The 19,296-nt window shown below is 37.5% G+C and overlaps 1 protein-coding gene across 5 annotated transcripts in view; it reads left to right on the top strand.

The window, feature by feature from the left end:
- Positions 1-19,296, top strand: part of NCKAP5 (NCK associated protein 5) — a 680,918-nt gene that overhangs the window by 415,026 nt on the left and 246,596 nt on the right. For all 5 annotated transcript variants that reach the window (XR_015797191.1, XM_088146486.1, XM_088146485.1 and 2 more), the window contains one exon: positions 18,434-18,580. Coding sequence is in view for 4 of the 5 variants with exons in the window: in XM_088146486.1 (XP_088002612.1) it covers positions 18,434-18,580 (147 nt within the window). In the remaining variant the exon portion in view is untranslated. The remainder of the gene's footprint in view (positions 1-18,433; positions 18,581-19,296) is intronic.

Here is a 19,296-nt window from a genome sequence, read left to right as displayed (position 1 = left end):
GAATGTGATTAAAAATGACATTTAAGTTTCTGAAAAGTGCTTGGAGCTATCACAGATTTCCCATGCATTGAGTCTGCATGGCAATGAGAATTATCTGAAACATATGGAAAAGGGAGGAAGAGAGTTGGGAAGACAGGCAGGTAACAACATTGCAGGTAGATTGACAGATACTAATTTAATGCTAGGCAAATATAAATGGTGACTGAGAAGATCCTTTAGTTCCCCACTGCAGTTATTCTTTAAACATTTTTTTGCATATGTGTATATGTAGGTAAATTGTTTAAGTGTATGGGTTACATAGGATATGTTCACATGTGGGGAAGATGTACAAGTACATACACCTTTCCTTTGTGTGTGTCCATGTGTGTGCATAATATGAAAATATAGTCATGTCTGCATATGTGCGTATGGGTGGACATTGAAGATGCTTTGTGCCCTTAGGCAAGGACATCTAGGGTTTGTCTTCACATGCAAACAAGGAGCACATGTCTGTATATGGATATGAAGTGCCTGCATACATGCACTTGTGTAGATGCATATTTGTGCAGAAGCTTCTGAGAAAATGCTTAATCAAGTCATGAGAATGATAGTATTGATTAATTGATGAGGTCAGTGTGTTAAAAGCCTCTTTGATTAAATAAGTAACCCTTATTAACTGGGCAGCAGATTTTAATGTGCACAGCCATTAAAATTACATTATGTGCTTAGGAATTTCATTCTTTTCCTTACGTCATAAAGAATGACTTTTCTATGATGTTGTTTGTGACCTGTTATCTTACATAGGATGGGGGGGGGGGTTCTTTGCTAATATATACATTTAATTTACTGCAAACTCATCTATGTACTACTTAAAAAAAGATATATGTATGTATTTATCATCAAACTCATAGTATTCATCAACTGACATAACTTAGGCTTCAGAACTACTTTTTAAAGTAGCAGTACTTTTATTTTTCATGCATAAGGAGGGTATGAATCATCCCATTATCTTGAAAGTTGTATTTGCCACTGGTAGAGTATTATATTCAAGAGAAAAACTGAAGGTTGGTAAAAAATAAGTCAGGAAAAAATGAGAAAATAATATTGAGAATAATCATTTTGATTATTGTAAAGGTGTATGAAACAATGAAGCAATTCTGTATTACCAGGGACAAAAAAACCCCAAGTTGTTTTTACTGTGTGCAACGTGTTCAAGGTAATATTTGAGTAATCAAAAAGGTCCTTCTTTGCAGTAAACACTTTTGATCTATTGACCACTGCCTGCATATTTGTCTTTTCTTTCTTAAACCTAATTATTGTTTAGGGATGTATAAGACAGCTCTGATTACAATATCAATATTCCTGTCTCCAGAATAAATACTGGTGCTAATTAACTTTAAAAGTTGTCCAATACTCATGTCAATGGAAAAGTAATCAGAAGAATAGCAAAACATACATGCATTATTGTTAAATTGTTAAGATCTTTTTTTTCAAGACAGAGGTAGTTTATCCTCTATCTTTCTTTTATATAAAATAATTTTAATATCATACTGACACAAAGATTCTATGCTTAGTTGCACTGATTTGGCTTAACACCATACTCAAGAATAAAATAAACAAAAATCAATTTGTACATGACATGTTCAGGGTAGTTCAACAACATTTTCCAGATCTGATTTTTATTTTAAATAGTACCAGATACTGGCTACTTGAAATGGGTCTGGAATATATTGTTAAAACAATGTTGCTAAATGGTGGGATCAGGATGGAATAAGTATAATTCAATGGGAAAGTATGGTGTGAGCCACATCATGATGCAAACTCTTGGTGTCATTGTGTGGTGCACAGAACCTCCGCAACTACTGCACACTGCACCATACCAGTAGCCTATAGTTCTCCATAATTCATCTTGCTTGTTATCCAAAACAATAAATTAATGGACTGTAGTTAAAAAAAAAAAGTTTTGGGTTATATGTATGAATGTCTGTTTGTGGACATATGTGAAGGGTGTACAAATTATGCCCAAGTTTAGTTGCCAAAAAATATTTCTAGCAGTCAGAAAAAAATATAATAAAAGTCTCAGAACACATGCAGAGTGCCTTTCCTTTTGCAGTAACTAAGGGAAGTGGGTAATGACATTGATTTATTTATTTATAAGGTTAGTATAGCAACTTCAAACCCAGGTTTTTCGTGGTGGCTCACAACATGGAATTTTTGTCCAGTCTCAAACCTCCCCTTTCTGGTAGTTGAGAATGTGGTAAGCCTGCAGCTTCAAAGGACTCTCAAGGAAGTGGATTATTTGGACCCGTTGCAGTCAGGATTGAGAACCGTTGAGAACTGAGACATCATTGATCTTGCAAATGTCCTCTGTTGGGCTCAGGATGGGAGTGGTGTTTACATCCTGGCCCTTCTTGATCTCTTAGCGGTTTCCGATATCACTGCTCATATTATGGTTGCGGGAGCTGGGAATGGGGGGCACTGTTCTGCAGTGGTTCTTCTTCTTCCTCCAAGGTCTGTTCTAGTCAATGTTGGGAGCGGAGGCAAAGATCCGTCTTAAGTACTGCTTTGTGGGGTACTGCAGGGCTCAACTCTCTGCCCATTCCTTTTAAACTTCTATACGAAACTTCTGAGTAGGGATGATACTCCACTGTGTATCTCTAACCTAGGGTGACCAAGTGATACTGTTGAAGTGCTGTCTTAGTGTCTGGAGGCTCTATGAGTCTGTATAGGGAGCTTTGACTTTGGCTGAATCTTGACAAGATTAAGTGGTTGTGGTTTTTAGGGCCTCCCGCATGTAGTGATTTTCTGTCCTTAACTTGGCATGGAGTTACATTCCCCCAAACAGGGTTGGTATGCAATCTGAGGGTGCTCCTGGACTCACAGTTCCTGTTCAAGGAGCAAGTGGCAGCCATGGCCAGGAGAACCATTGCACAAATACATTTTCTGTGCTAGCTGCACCCATTCCCAGATCAGGAGGTACAACTCATGGCCACTCATACCTATGTCACCTCCCACTTGGACTATTTCAACATGCTCTACATGGGGCTTCCCTAGAAGAACATTCAGAAGCTTCAGCTGGTCCAGCATGCAGTGGCACAGATAGTAGTGGGCACACCATAATACGCCCATGTAATGCAGCTGCTATATGAATTACACTGACTCTCAGAAGGTTTCTGGGTACAATTCAAGGTGCTGGTTCTCACCTTTAAAGCCCTATATGGCATTGGGCCAGGTTACTTTTGGTACTGCCTATCCCCATTGGTTTCTGCTCATCTCACCAGATCTGGCAATGTGGGCATGCTCCAGGTCCCCTGGGTGAACCAGTGTCATCTAGTGGACCTTAAGAAGCATTCCTTTTCTTTCATGACCTGCCCTATGGAACAGCCTCCCCAAAGAGATACGGACAGCATCTATTCTATTGGCCTTTTGGAAGGCTGTGAAGTTATGGCCCTTCCCCTAGGTGTTGGGGCCAGGATGTTAACTAACTTGAACTCTGGTGTGTGTTTGTGTCTATCTGGGTTTTGTTTGGCTTTTTAAAATGAATGTGTATATGTTGTTTGCTGCCCAAAGTTTCTTTAGATAGATGGGCGGCTGTAGACATTTGATAAATAAATAAATAAGCAAACAAACATTCTGGAACAATTAAAATGTACATTAAAACACAATAAATAAAATAACATTGAAACAATAAAAGCAGCAGCCTGAATAAAATGTTTCTAAACAGCAACATTTTACAAACCAACACATTGGCTATATTGATTTAAACGCCTATTAAAATAAGAACATCTTTGCCTGGCACTGAAAAGAAAACACAATTGGTATCAGGTGTATCTCGGGCCCACTCCCAGAGAGTTATTTATTGCCCTCAGCGTGGGAGACACTAAAAATTAAAATGTCTCTATTTCCCTAATATGCTCAGAATAATTTGTTTCAAAACCAGATATTTTTTTCCTTTCCTTTTGACTCTCCTACAGACTTTTCCCAGTGTAGCAACTCTCTTTCACAATCCCATCCCCTTAATTTTTTACTTTTCTTTTTTAAGTGGCATGCAAAGAAAAGAGCAAATAAGGTTGACCTTTCTGTTTTTACCTGGTGTAAAATGGCTACCAAGGGGGGAAAAACCCTACTGCAACTGGAATTTAGGAATGTAGACCAGGTGACGGAGGGATATCCAGATGGAAGGAATTGGGAGCTAAAAATGGAGAAAATGTAGACATTGCTTTCTGTGTCATTCCACTTCCCTCTGCTCACTGTTCTCTAGTGTTCTTCTCAGTTGGGGCCATGGCTCCAGGGGAAGCAGCAACTATTGTTTTACTGTAGTGTCAGAGCATTTCCCAGCTATGGTGTTCATTGTTATTTGGAAGGTCTTCCTGGCAGAAGCAATCCCTTGTTGTTCTAGTCCATATTTCCCTTGTTAAACTGGACCCACCACACACTTTAGCCTTCTTTGTAACATATCCACACCTGAAATATAAAGACAATAGTAAAAAATGGGGTGCAGTGAAAATATATTCATTGAAAAATCTTTGATGTTCCATTATAAATTTGAAGAGTCTTTTTTTTTTGAAAGGTTTGCAGTTTTCTGACTAAAAATGTATAAGCTTCAAGTGAAAATGGGAGGCAAGTAAATCAGCTTGCTCATAGATTTGAATTCAGTTAGTGTACACATTCAGTTGCCAAAATACATGGAAGCAAAAATTGTTAATTTGCATACCTGTGCTTCATAATTATAACTGTTGGGCCCAATGCCTTTGAATGTAGATTGGAAGATAAAATAGATTTATATTTGAAAATAAATATACAAGAAAAATATAAACAGGAATTAAAGGGAAACCAGAAATATAGATTCATGTAATATTTCATTGTTGAAGAAATATTGAGAAGCAGAAACTAGATGGAACTGCCTAAGGGTACTTTGAAAGTTGGCATCTTACATTGGTAAAACTGGATAAATCTAAATTGAATTAGATCTTAAGTACCAGATGCTACAGTAGTGCTGAATTATACAATAAACCTTTAAGGACAGGCTTTTACAATTTGATGATCTCCAGATATGTAAAGACTTCATCTCACCAAATTCCCAGCCAGCATAATAAGAATGGACTTACCTTTCAAAACAAACATCAAAGATGATTGAGAGGCAGCTGAACAAAATACTTATATGGACAACTACTTTGGCCTGGGAATGAAATCTGTCTCCCAAGCCTTTTTTTCTACCTCCTAAAGGCCCCACAGACTATACTACCAAAAGAAAATAAATAAGTAAGTAAGTAAGTTTATGACAATGATGACATCATTGGAAGGGGCAAATAGCCTGAGATGGCTGGATTTTAACAGTGTGATTTCAGGTGAGAGGAAGTTTTTAAGGGTAGAAATTAAAGTAGTTTCCCTCTCAGAGGACTTCCAATTTCATTTCTGCTCTTATTTTTGAGAAAAACAAAAGCAACAATTGCACTATTGAAAATTGGCCATGTTGTGGTCTTGGGATGGTGGGTACAGGCTATGGACTCTGGGTTGCCCACCTCTGCGGTAGGATATATAATCTAAACTTTATTCTGCCTATAAGATATATGTTTCTGGGAATTCAAATGTCACTAGTGAACTCCTAAATTTTGGCATTCCAAAAATCATGAAGAACTGAAATATGAGACAAAAAAGATACAAATTTAAGATACATACATTAAAAAAAGCCCTTCTTTTAAAATTTCAGAAGTTCATATATGGTATAACATCAGCTCCAAGTGATAAGTACTTATGATTGCATTTTATTGATTTAAGTCATGTATTTTATTCTCCCAAATGATGTTAAAAGGCATAAATCTGAGGCCATGTAATGAAGTAGGATTCCAGTTTGAACTGCAGAAGAAGACCAGGGATGACAGTTGATCAGCGCTTAACAGTACAGTTGTATGCATCATTATTCAGAAGTAACAGCCTCTGAGTTACTTGGGATTTACTGCCAGGTAGGTGTGACTGAATTCAGCCATAATGAATAAACAAGGAGTGCTTCCAGTGCCATCAAATGCATCTGAGGCCTGGAAACCCATCTCTCTTACTCAGCTGATAATTGAGTAATGAAAGAAAAGCATTGTCTTTATGGGCAAAACTTTACTGTTTAAATAACTAATTCAAGCAGAGTTTCTACACATTATTTCAACTCAGCTTTTCTCCTGGAACAATATAATATTATTTTTCTGTAATGTGAGGTATAGTGCTTACATGCCTCCCTGAATATTACCTCTTTTTTGAGTTTCAGCACTAATTTCAGACTTGGAAAAGGTAAGGACAGAGCCATGGCTGTTCTATAATGAATGAAAGGCTTACTGCATTTGTAGAAATACCACTGTTGCAGCAGTGTTACAAGATTGAACCTGGAAACTCTTCCAGGCCCTTCCCCTCATTTTCTGACCTCTCACTCTTATGCCCTGAACTATTTTTGCAGCAAAATCCCCAGTGCAAACTGAGAAACTAATTCCAAATACTATAGATCCTACATGTTTTTCCCACTGCTCTAAGTTGATAGTCCTGGCAAACATAAAAGAAGGCAAGCACAAAGAATAAGAGATTCAGAGGAAGGAAGGATATGGAATGGAGGATAGAAGAATGACTTTGGCCAATAAGAGCTGACCCAAGTTAGAACAGAAACTAGGTTCAAAATGATTCTGCAGCCTTCCGTCCTCCCATCCTCTTCATCTGTTGAAGAAATCAACAGAATAAGGTTTGCAATTTTTCCTTATTTTTCCATAAGAAAAATCAGTAGGAATTTCCAGAAAAGAAAAGAAAAAAGACAGGTAGCTGGGTGAAGATATTTCTCCCAGCATTTCCAATCCAGGTGAATATTGGTTGCATCAAGTTATAGAATGTTGAAGGAATTGGTTTCCCCTGTAGCTTTTAGGATGTGCACAAAAAAAGTAATGTAAGAAATGCCTTTTAAATTCATTATGTATCTTCAGAAAACATATAACTGTAGTCAGTGTTTTGGAGTGGTGATTTTCCATTCTGAGCGGATCTAAAATGGCATCTTCATAAAATCTGAAGCTGGCTATACTGTCCCATTACTTACAGGAAAATCAACAAATGATTTTGTAGCCCCTGCAGGAAAAATGAAGACTGCCAAATTTTAAAGCTTTTATTTTATTTTTTCTTTAAGGTGATAACTATAACATTATTTAATCTCAGAACAGAATGAAATGGCATTTTCAAATACAGTATTCCTCCTAAGTACAGGTAAAGCCTGGCAGATTTCAGAGAGATATATGCAAAGGAGTTTGTACATGGAGAGCCTTGTTCATTCCCTTATTCATCCATCCATCCATTCATTTTATATAGCCGCCCATCTCTGACTAGTGACTCTGGGCAGCTAACAATAATAAAAACAGTCAAACAATTCAAACAATACAGAAAATTAAATATGAATACAGCCAAGAGGTCTTAAAAAAACATTGGTGTCAGCACAACCATGAAATGGCCCTTTGCACACTCGGGGCCCCAGGCCTGGACATAAAGCCAGGTCTTCAAGGCCTTCCAAAAAACCAAAAGGGTCGGGATAATCCTAATCTCAGAAGGGAGGATGTTCCAGAAGGCAGGCGCCACAGCAGAAAAGGCACGTCTCCTGGTCCCCGCCAGCTGACATTCCTTGGCTGACGGGACCCAGAGCATACCCATTCTGCTGGACTGGATTGGACGGATGGAAACAACTGGGAAAAGATGGTCCCTAAAGTAACCCATTCCCAAGCCATATTATGTTGTTTTGAAACCAGTTTCCCCACCCAAAGTTGCTTCTGGCTGCTGGAGTTCATGCATAACCCCCTTTATAAGTTGCAGGCAAATATTGTCCAATGCAGGAGGTTGGGTCTTGTTCCTTCTGCCCATCAGCCAAAGTGAAAGTGCTTACCAAATGATAAGAATTATATATCACTTCATTGGGGAGCTGGCAGTAGCAGCCAGACACTGAGTAGGTAGCCACCGTGATAGATGCTTTCTATTTAACAATTTCCAGAAGCCTTGGTACTGTTGCTGCTGTGTAGATATTTGGTCCCAAATTACAGTGAAATTTCATCTTCTGGGATATCTTCTGATTATTTCATGCTACATTTCTCCTTAAAAAACAGTGCAGCTGATGTAAAACGTTGGTTTTCTTTGGAAAAGAGCAGTCAGCTTTGGACAAGACTGTAATCTCTTTGAAAGAGTCTGCCTTGGTCAAAAGTTCAGGAATTGTTTGAAGTAGATGCACAGCCTAGTACCTGTAGTATGTCTTAGAATGAAACTGAAACATGCATATTGTGACATAATTGGAGGAAGGATCTGTTTGGGGGTGTTAGGTATGAAATCACTTTTTAGAAAGGAGAGTTTAGTCTTTTTTAGGTCAAGGTCATTAGCCTTCAAATAACATGCCAGGGCTACAATTGGCAGAATTTTTTAAAAGAATGATTAACTTAATATGTAATTAGAATTAAATATAATTAAATTGTAATTAATGTGAGTACTGTCAGTGTATGTAATCATTTCCTCTGCATCTGCCATAATGTCTGGAGAGCTTTGGTGCTGTTTGGGGGCCACATGTGGTACTGTGACCTCAGTTGAAGCTACATTTTCTTCTAAATTTCATGATTAGATTCGTTGACAAAGATAACAGATGACAGCAGAAGTTCTCTTTATCTTCCCAAAGGTCAGGGTTGTTGTGGTTGTTTTAAGTGATGACTGTTGAATTAGAGTACAATGAACTGCCATTGCAACCCTACATGGTTACTGATAGCAGTGGCATGAACTTAGAATTCATGATAACATATATGAGAATTGGGAAAGCCAACAAGGCAGAAGCAACTAAGAAATGTGTCAACAAATTTATAACCAACTTCCAGTGAGCACTCATGGTGAACTAGAAGTCTCTGAAGGAGTGGGGATAGCATTGTGGCAGAGATAGGTGGCCACACAGTGAGTTCTGGCTGGTGAAGTCTCTCCTGAGATTGCCCACATGTACTTCGGACAGCTGCTCCTCATGAGTAAACTGCAAGAACTGAGGTTTTTGTGGTCAACTTGTGAATTGAACAGCTGGGAGTCAAGGGATTTCAACCAAGCTCAGAGCCGTAATGTAGTCTATATGGACACAGGGTTCACCAAGCCTCATTTCTTAATCACTTTTGGAATTACTTCTTAATTGCTTTTCAACTATTAGGAACCTTTGGATCAACAAGTTTTATAGCATTTAACAGGTAAATTTCCTCCAATCCTTAGTGAAAGAAGGTTTAAATATAAGTTTATGTATTTTAAAAAATCTTTTTTTGGAATAAACAGCAAAAGGTTGACTAGAATGTTGATTCTGGAAAGTTACAAACGGACTAAGGGTCTAGATGGGTTTGAAATAAGATATTGAAATTAATTATAAGAATCCCCTTCCTGGGGAAAATTCTATTGTTTTGAATTCTAAAAAAATAAATTAAAAAAAAAAAGATAGGATGGGACTTTGAAGGTTGGACACTAGAGAGAACCAGAAGGAACTAAAGATTACAGTTAAAGGAGAAGAACACTTAAATTTGACTTACTAATATAGAATGGAGCAAAATACTTTAACATTGCACATATTGAAGGATATTTGTGAACAATGAACTCAGAAGTTAATTTTAAGAATGTCTGCCATTATAGATAGACTGTGTTTGAAAGATGTTTATGGAAGAGGAACAAGTTTTATGGGACAAACTGGATATACAAATGGAATTGGCTGATGTCTTAATAATTAAAAGGGATATATAAATAACACATCAGAAGAATGACTTGGATAACTTTCCTGTACTGGATTTACAAAAGAGATCTGTTAAAACTTTGAAGGATTTTGTGAGAAGGGACAAAGAAAAAATGAAAAGAAATCAAGCGCTAGGACATTATTTGAAGTGATTAAAGCTCAAGATTGTTGTTGTTGTTTAGTCGTTAGGAATATAAAGTTAGCTTATTTGATCAAGGTTAAAATAGATATGTTGTTATCTCTGGTAACCCTTAATGGACTTTTGGTGACTAGGACTGAATGACAAGGCTTTAAGGATTTGTTTATAGATAAGAGGTGGGATGTGGGAAGAAGAGATCATTTGCTGTATTATAAGAGAAGGTGATAAGTTACTAAAATTTATACTTGTGATGAAGGAGGAACTCATTTCTTTATATATTTCTTTTCTTTTTTTTACTATATTCTTATTTTTTCTTTTCTATTTTTCTCTATTTTTTTCTTTTCTGTACTATTTTTCTTTTTTCTTTTAGTTTGTACAAGTTTTTATCTTTTTAATTGTAATGTTTAATAAAATTAATATATAAAAAAACCAAATTTATAATGCCCAATGCTTGAATTAGGGTTTTAAAAATATTTAGAATATTCTTTGGCAAATGGATTTAAACCATGTCACTGCATCTTTCAGATAAATTCTTGTGTATGATGCTATCATGTCAGCCCCTCTTTAGCAGGTTAAAATTATTTATTTCTGCTTTTCTTGGCAACCTAACAGGACAGTCACAAAATATTATCATGACATTCTTGTAAATCAATCTTTTACTTCTTCTCCCCCGAAATTGGCTTTGTATCATAAAACAGTTGATGCGGATCATTAATTATGTACTCTTTACCAACTATATTTGAGGAAAGGATCTATATACAATTTTTTCTTACTATCAGTATTAGTAAAGAATCTTTTAATTCATTTAACTGAAATTAATATTACAATTTTCTCAATGTTACATTATACCCAGAACCCTTTTTTTTTTTTTTTTACTCTGAGGGCTAGGCATTTTGTCATTGGAAATAAATGCTTCTGATAAATGGAAGAGGCAATAAAAGCTTGTTCAGAAAATTTATTAGTATAGCTCTGCAGGGCTGTTCGGTAAGGATGATATCCTGCAATATTTAGAAGTGTTTTGAGTAAAGACTTATGTGAAGTAGATTTAGATTGATATGACAGTGGTTGTAGGTTCACATCAGAGACATAAAGAAAACACTTTGTTCTCTTATCTGGCACAGGCATTTAATCTAAGAGATTTTACAGCCAACTCTATGTATACTTTTTAAGTAAAATGCAGAGAGGGAAAAAGAGGAAAAAGAGTCATTTGTTGTGAGATGGGCAGCTATATAAATTGGATGGATGGATGGATGGATGGATGGATGGATGGATGGATGGATGGATGGATGGATAAATGGTTCTCTAGCAGATGTAATATTCACCAAAGAACGGTGTAGCTATTCCTCCAAAAATATTTTGTTTTTTTCTAATCCCTTTCTCTTTTGCTTCAAATTTTGTCAACTTCTGTTGAAGAAAACCCTTAGATGTACAATATGTATGTATGTATGTATGTATGTATGTATGTATGTATGTATGTATGTCTACGTGTTGAGTTAAGCTGTCTAAAGCAAAGGCATAATCTGTTCTGCGCTGTTGCAGTTAGGGTTCAAAGGGAATAGTAATAGTGCAATAATTTTTTAAAAAGCTGAGAATCTCCTCATGTGACAGATAAGAAAAATAAGTACACAAATGGACTTCAGTTTTCTCTCATAGAGAGCTAGCAATCTAAGGCATTGTGTTTTTTAGAAACAAGCTATTTAGCCCTGGGTGATAGTATGTGAAAAGAGTTTTGTTGGTAAGGAACAAAATAGCTGTTATTATTTATCAAGTTTCACAAATAGAAACATTCAGATTAAGAAACTTATGGTAAAATCAACACTGCATAAATAGTCTTCCTCTAGTACAAAGAATTTTTTCCTATTTGTCTAACCCCAACAATCCTCCATGTGATCTCAGAGGTCTTCTACAGGGAGTTACCCCTCCTCTCCTCCCCTCCCCTTGTCTCATTACAGAATGAGATAAGATTACAGATTTTCAGCTAGAGGACCTGCATGGGCAAAGGGAATAATCTCTTCCCATTCAGCCAACAAAAACTGTTCCTACTGATTAAAGAATGCCATTGGAATATACTCATTTAGTTGATTTTATCCTGCATGAATTTTTGGTCAACTCAAAGTGACAAAGAACCTGATGCTTCTGCCTCTTATTTTCCCCACGATGACACCCTCTGAGGTAGTTTGGGCTGAGAGAGAATGACTGGCCCAAAGTCACCCAGCCGGCTTTCATGCCTGAGACCTCATGGTTTGTATCCCAGCACCTTAGCCACTATGCCAAACTATCTCTCTTTCTCATTACACAGTATGTCCAGAATTGAAGACAGACTTGAAAGTCATCAAAGGTTGGCTATGACTATGGCTATGGCTATGGCTATGGATATGTGGAAATTCAGAAGGCACAATTTAAGAATATCTGAGTTTGAAAATTGTATATTGATCTATAACAAACTAATCTAAACAGTGATTAAGGACAAGAAGACCTTGAGAATAAAACTAGTGGCTGTGAGAGGAAAGAAGGCCTTAGCAAATCACTGAACCCATTTTACTAAATTTGGTCCTTTTCTTTCTTTGATTCAGCATGGAAATATCCCACAATAAAATAGCATGTTGATCACAGACATGTTGATAACGTCTTTCACACATTCCTCATTTATCCATCAACAACACACAACTTGTTTACTATTAACTGTAAAGCTAAATAGTAGGAAGCCTGCCCAACTTTTATGGTATGCTTTTCATTCAAGAATACAATAATTGGCAGTCTGCTGGTTTTCCTTGTTTCAAAATCACTTGGTTTAATGTGCTGTACTTTCAGATACCAGCTTCCATCTTCCCTTTTCCTGGTTTTTTTCCTCTAGAATACTATAGTTTGAATATCAATGTCTCTAGTATTACATTACTTTATACTGCATCTATCCTTATGACTTTGTATGGGATTTATCAGAGATTTTAGATTGAAAGATTGAGTTTCAAGTCAGATCGTGGTGCTTATATACAGAGGATTTTCAAATATAATACTTCCCTCTCCTCTCCTCTCCTCTCCTCTCCTCTCCTCTCCTCTCCTCTCCTCTCCTCTCCTCTCCTCTCCTCTCCTCTCCTCTCCTCTCATCTCCTCTCCTCTCCTCTCCTCTCCTCTCCTCCTCTCCTCGTTTATTACCAACCCCTGTTTATGTTGTTCAATTCTTTTCCCCAAAGGTTTAGTTTTCTTTTCTTCTTTTTCCTAACATAGTTTTTCCCATTGCTATCCTCTCATACCTGGCTATAGTTTCCTTTCTTTTCTCTGTTCTTCTGATTCTCAAAATGCTATTTTCTCTTCTCTTACTCTTTGAATTCATTTTTCCCTTACCCCCTTTTTGATTTTGAAAGATAAAGACACTTTATCACTTGTTTTGCTTCAGGCAAAGCTATTCCTAAATCACTTGGTACAGAATCATAGTTCAGGCCCCTCTGTCCCCAGTCCCTTGGGCTTTTTCTGATGCCACGGTCATCCTGCTGGGTTATGAAAGGGAAGCGATTGCCACTCAGGGCTGTGTCTTAGACATTGCCAGTAGCCATTCAGCTTCAGAAGGAGTGGAAGATGGCAGTGATAGGGTACATGTTTTGCATACAAAAAGTCCCAGATTAAATCGTTGGCATTTTTGAAATCTTCAGTTTAAAATCTTCAACAGCCACTCTCAATCATGGAAGGTAGTTCCTGATCACATTCTGTTTGCAGTACCTTCCTGGGTTCCCTATAATGCTACAAACTAGACTATTCTGAGGGGCTTCCAGGGCTAGAACTGTAGGGCTAAGAACCAGTAGTAGCCAGGCCTCATAGAAACACCTCTGAGAAGCAAATTGCACTCCTGGTTGTCTGTTTGGACACCAGGGTTTAGAATCAAATTTCTACATTCAGCTTCAGAAATTCTTCTCAGTTTTAGATATCAACCCTTTGCTTCTTCACCGTGATAGAAAAGGGAAGACGCAAATTATAGCCATCTGGTACTGAATAATGAAGTGTTATAAGTTAATAATGAGGAGCAAGCTTTTAGAATGTGCAAATCTGTGCATAGTAGAAAATAGACATATAGAACATGAAATGCAGTTTTCTGTCAGGAATAGGTTGCCCCTTACAGGTGCTTAGTAGTTGCTATAATATGTTCAAAACTCCCACTCCTGATTTAGTTTCATCCTAAAGTTCTCTCTTTCTTCATCCTTGTTCATGCTAACCATGAAGAATATGTCGGAAACGGAAAACCCATATAATTAGGATAGCATTATCTCTTCATTGCAGTAGATAGTGTGACCCCCCTGTTTTGAATATGCCAATGTTCATGAAAGTAATTCCTTTCTGAGGGAACATGGAAATTTCAGACTGGGACTGATAATGTGATGCTTCAAAGTGTTTTAGCAGTTTGTTACTTCCTGTTGATTATAAATTTCAGTAAATAAGTTTTATACTTTTCTATTTTTTTTTCTTTTTACTTTTTTGGGTTCAGTGAACAAATCTGCTACATATAAGAAAGGCATGAAATTGAAAACAATGCAAAGTATTATGAGCAGAAAAAAAATCAAGAAGGCTAGGATTTAGTGACGTAATTGAATGTATTGTCTGGTGTAGTGTGATGTTAATTACCTTAGATGTTGGTTTAATTTTAGATAAAAAATCAAGATAAACTATCTGTTGCTAATAATTGATTTATTTTGTGGTGGCTACTGAATAATACCACTTTTTAGCAAATATATGTTTAAATCTACAGTATGAAATACGATATTACATTAAGCATTGTAACTCTCAGTGCAACAATGTGGTTTACTTCTAGTCTGCTCAGTGAGACAAGTGCAGTTTTTGTATACATTTACATATTTATTATATTTGTAGTCTGTCCTTTTACTAAAAGCTCAAATTAGCCTATGTAGCTCACTTTTTTCTCCTGATTTTCACAGAACAGTTGCCCAGTGGAATAAGTTAATTTTAGAGATAGAGATTAGTCCAGACAGCCAATGAATTTCCCTCTCTGAGGTCTCTCTGGTTCTAGTCCAACTTCTTAGCCATTGTACATCACTGCTCTTTCTGAATGCCTTTGGAATGACCTAGTGAAGTTCATTGACCCCCTTGCTATTAACTAGTAACACTAAAGACAAATCAAAGTAAGCATGTTGAAGGAGAACATTGCTATAAGAAGTGTTTATTTGTTTAAAATAGATGTATGTTGACGGTCATTCCTTGTACTTCCAGGCAGTGTGCAACATTAATATATTTTCATATGCTTAAAAGATACCTGGGCAAAAGGAGATGTTAAGATAGATAGATAAATAAGCAAGCAAGCAAACAAGCAAATAGTAATATATTTAGATTTATATTTATTGAATCACTAGAATTCATAACAATTCCCCCCATTACTGGTGAGGAATTCTATCAAGTTCACTTTTGTTCAGTTTCTCATCATCCTTCAAAATAGCATGTTTTTTAAAATATGGAAGCTAATTTGAGAAAATGTCTCAGACAGGGCCCTCCCTAGTTCACACAAAGATAAAGGGAGGAAAGGGGGAAGCACATTCAGACTTGCAAGACTCTGTTACTATTTGTTGTTGTTCAATCGTTAAGTCGTGTCCGACTCTTCGTGACCCCATGAACCATATCGTGCCAGGCCTTCCCATCCTTCACTGAGTTTGCTCAGTTTCATGCTCATTGCTTTAGTGTCTGTTACTATAGCTGTAACAATAAAAATAGCCCTGACCTATATGGCATTGGCTTCTTAGTTTGGTCCACCATGTAGCGCTAACAGGAGAGCACTTGAACCCCTAAGAAACCCAGGGCTGTTTGGGGTCAACATTGCTGCTTTCTAAAACTATAGCTGATTGGGTTGAGGTGTTTGTCTGACAAAATTAAAGGTATCGTGAACCTAGCTACTTTTTTAGTTGCCATTTTGTTTTTCTACTTTTTCCATTAGAATAATATTTCAAGGATTACTGTCAGCTGTATCTGTGGAAAATAGACAAGATATAAATGTTTTTAAAAAATGAAGCAGTATAGCTATTTTCATGCAAATGTATACCTACTCTTTATTTCTTTTCTGCTGCCTTCTCTTCTCCCTTCTCCCTTTAACTCTTTCTGTTCCTCCCCTGATCATCTCCCATGCCTTCTCTGTCCCAGCATCTTCTGTACTCTCACTGCCCATAGAAATTAAAAAAGAAAAAAAATCAAAACTCTACACACTCTGAGGTTCTGCTTCCAATTTCCCCCCAAGCAGTGTGAGAGAATTGCTATTAAGGTTCACTGGAGAACATCCATTTTAATCATCTATTTAAAATAAAAATAAAAATAGAAGAGATCAGCGTTGACAGGAATCTCTTTTGCTAGTAGCTTAGATCATGTACACAGTCTAATTGGAGCTAAGAAGATCAAACATTTAAAACTGCAGCCAATATACAGTACATCCAAGTCAGTGAACAGGAGGCTTATTCATGTAGTTGAAAACTGAGTTTGGCCTTGCAGATTTTTCAATGTATTGCTGTTTTCTAAAGGTAGAGTTTATTTCAAAGATGCTTCCCAGATTATTCTGGACATTTTCTGTCCTCCAGCACCTTAAATTCACTGCTGATGCCAGCACCCACAGATGATGCCAACAATGGGCAACGATGCTTAGGAGCAGAGAGCTTCTTCCACCTAAGCACTAGCACATTGTTGTAATAAGCTGTATGTGTGAGAACTATTGGTTTGTCTGAGGCAGTAGCCAGCATTAAGTAGTCAAGCCTACCTGAGGATATGTTGAGAAATATTAGGCAGGTTGGTAGTTCCTCGTGCACATCAAGCCTAAATGCCAGTTCTGGTGATAAAATTATCTGCTTTTTGGTCATAGAGGTTTGAAATAAGTTTATTATTTTTATAGCCTGAGGCTGGAACTGTTCTGAATACATCATCCTTGTAGTTCTTTCTCCTTTAATCCCTGTCAGCATTCAGAATCCAAAATGTACAATAGAATGGCATTGCTTCGTGAGCTTCTTCATTCTGACTGACATTCTTGTTGAGCACACTGAGGTTAGAAATGTATTTCCCATTTTTAAAATACATAAGAGATAAGCGAAGAAGATTTAAACTAGTTTTTGGTGGTGACCAAATGATCATTGGTGCAGAGAAGGTCCTGCATGTAACCCTATTTAGCAGAGAACGATATAATTTGAAATGAGAACTTTAATTTCAGTTAAGTCCTACATCATTGTTAGTACTAGTTGTGAACAAAGCAAGTTCTCTCATTCCTTAAATATTAGATGTTACATATATGGAAGAACTCCAGTCTGGGCTGCCACAGGGCTCAGTGCTGCCCCCATGTGATTTAGCATCTATGCGAAAGCATTGGGAGAAGTCATCTGTCAGTTTGGAGTGAGATACTTTCAGTGTGCACATAATACCCAGTTACATATCTCCTACCATAAGCGGTCAGGAAATACCGTGGACGTTCTAATCCTGTGAAGTCTGGAGACTATAAAAACCCGAATAAGATGAAATACGCTGACTTTGAATCCCAGCAAGAGAGAGTGGCTATTTGTCTACAAATTGGTTGTTTCTCTGTTGACTTGTTCACTACTTCGGAATAGAGTTACGTTCTCCCTGAATGAGCAGGTTCATGCAAGAACAGCAGTTGGGTTTTGGGGAGCAGGGGCTTGGCCAGCTTCTGTCATGATCCTGAAGCACTCACACACACACACAGAGGAGTCTGTACTCTGATACAGCAGTATCTTGCCTGACAGCAGCTTTCTTGGGTCTGGTCCGGCAGTACAGGAGCGCAACGTAGCATGAGACAGGATACCCGGCAGCGGAGATGCGAGTGAGACACTGGCGAGACACAACAAGACACGAATAATTGCAAAGGAGGCACGAGGGGGTATTAGATGGTTGTCATCCCCAAACCTGCCCTTCCATCGCCCTATTTTATAACGACATCCGGTGTTACTCATTTCGGAGGGCAAGGCTCCCTTCTCATGAGTAGCCTCACCGAACGCCTCTGCAACATTCTTTTCTCCGCGTGCCTTGTCCTCACATCAGGTGGTTCTACATCGTCCATCTCATTATTGGATACTAACTCGGGCTGCATGCTGTCCAGCCCCACCTCTGACAGCTCAGCCTGCTGTTCATCCGGTGCAGCCTCCAACTATGACTCTGAATCGGACTTGGAGCCACCCATGACAGCTTCTGCTGTTGCAGCAGTTCTGGCTCTTTGTAGAGCAGGTGGTTTTAACAAGTTATTCACACCCTTATTTCTTTAAATTTCCATCCATATGGCTCCTTGCTCACCTTTTTTCAGAGCAACACAGACCAAGGTCTTTAGGCCAGCATTTGGAGATTAGGAACCATGGTGTGAATTGTTTTTAACCCTTATATGTGTTTTTGTCATATCTTGTTTTTTTAATTATATTTATGTTGTAATTATGATTTTGTTTGCCACCAGAAGTAACTGGCCAGAATATAAATGCTAATAAGTAAGTAAGTAAAATACTGGAAGGTGCCTGTGGGGGTGTTCATGTGATAATGTAATTCCAGCACTTTTTCTAACAATTATTCTTACTTTTAGTTGATGAAAAATATATTAATTGTTTTAGGAAACATTAATGCAAGAGGCCAAGCAGTGCAAAATGGGAGTGGAAGACATTTGCATGTCAGATAAAAATTCAAGGAATGAAAACAGCAGCAGCGAAGAGGAAAAAGACAGTACAAAATTACTCTTGGAACGGCTGAAGGCTCTGGAGGTAAGATAAAAAGAAACATCTCTCATCTGGGGTCTTGGTTTTTATTGGTATTGAATAGTGGTGCAGTATAAATTTTATTTCTCAGTTCACCTAGGTTCTTCTAAAAAGTGTTTTTGATCATGATTCATTAGATCAGGATGAATGAAATGTTGCACCTTGGAACCACTGAAGCTATTTTTCTCTAATGTCAAGGATCATGTACCTTAAAAAGAAACTTCATAAATAAATGTAATTTGTTTCAAGCTGGAGGCTAGCTCAAAGCCATAGAAACTTTAATACAGAAAACTTACTCTGTATGATTTGGTTTGAAGTGTTCATTTAGGGCATAAGCCACAAAACAACTCCCCCAACTTTCCATGCTGAGGCAGAGAGTGGGGCCCAAAATCAGATGTAACCAGTAGAATGTCAATGTAATAAACTTCCAGTGTTCCCATTGTTAGCTGGATAGTAATAATAGCTCCTAACAGCAAACCTTGGATTCCTCTTTGAAAGGAACTGTACTGCTACATAGTCATAGGATGCATGTGATTTAGAAAGATGGGGATGGGGAACGCATTTACCTCCAGAGATTCATGATGTAGCTTTGCTGGGCTTCTAGATACTGTGCCCTATAAGTAATCCATACATTTGCTTGTTTATGATGTGAAAAGAAGCTCACATGTTCTGTAACCTCTCTTCTCCCCCTTCCCCACCTCCAAAGCCCCTTGTAATCTGAT

This window comes from Python bivittatus, unplaced genomic scaffold, assembly GCF_059951505.1.
Source record: "Python bivittatus isolate LINGU-HERP-01145 unplaced genomic scaffold, Pbiv_v1 ctg000480_np1212, whole genome shotgun sequence".
Taxonomy (NCBI): Eukaryota; Metazoa; Chordata; class Lepidosauria; order Squamata; family Pythonidae; genus Python; species Python bivittatus.
Note: the sequence above shows the minus strand (reverse complement) of the source record. Positions and strands in the feature narration are given on the sequence as shown.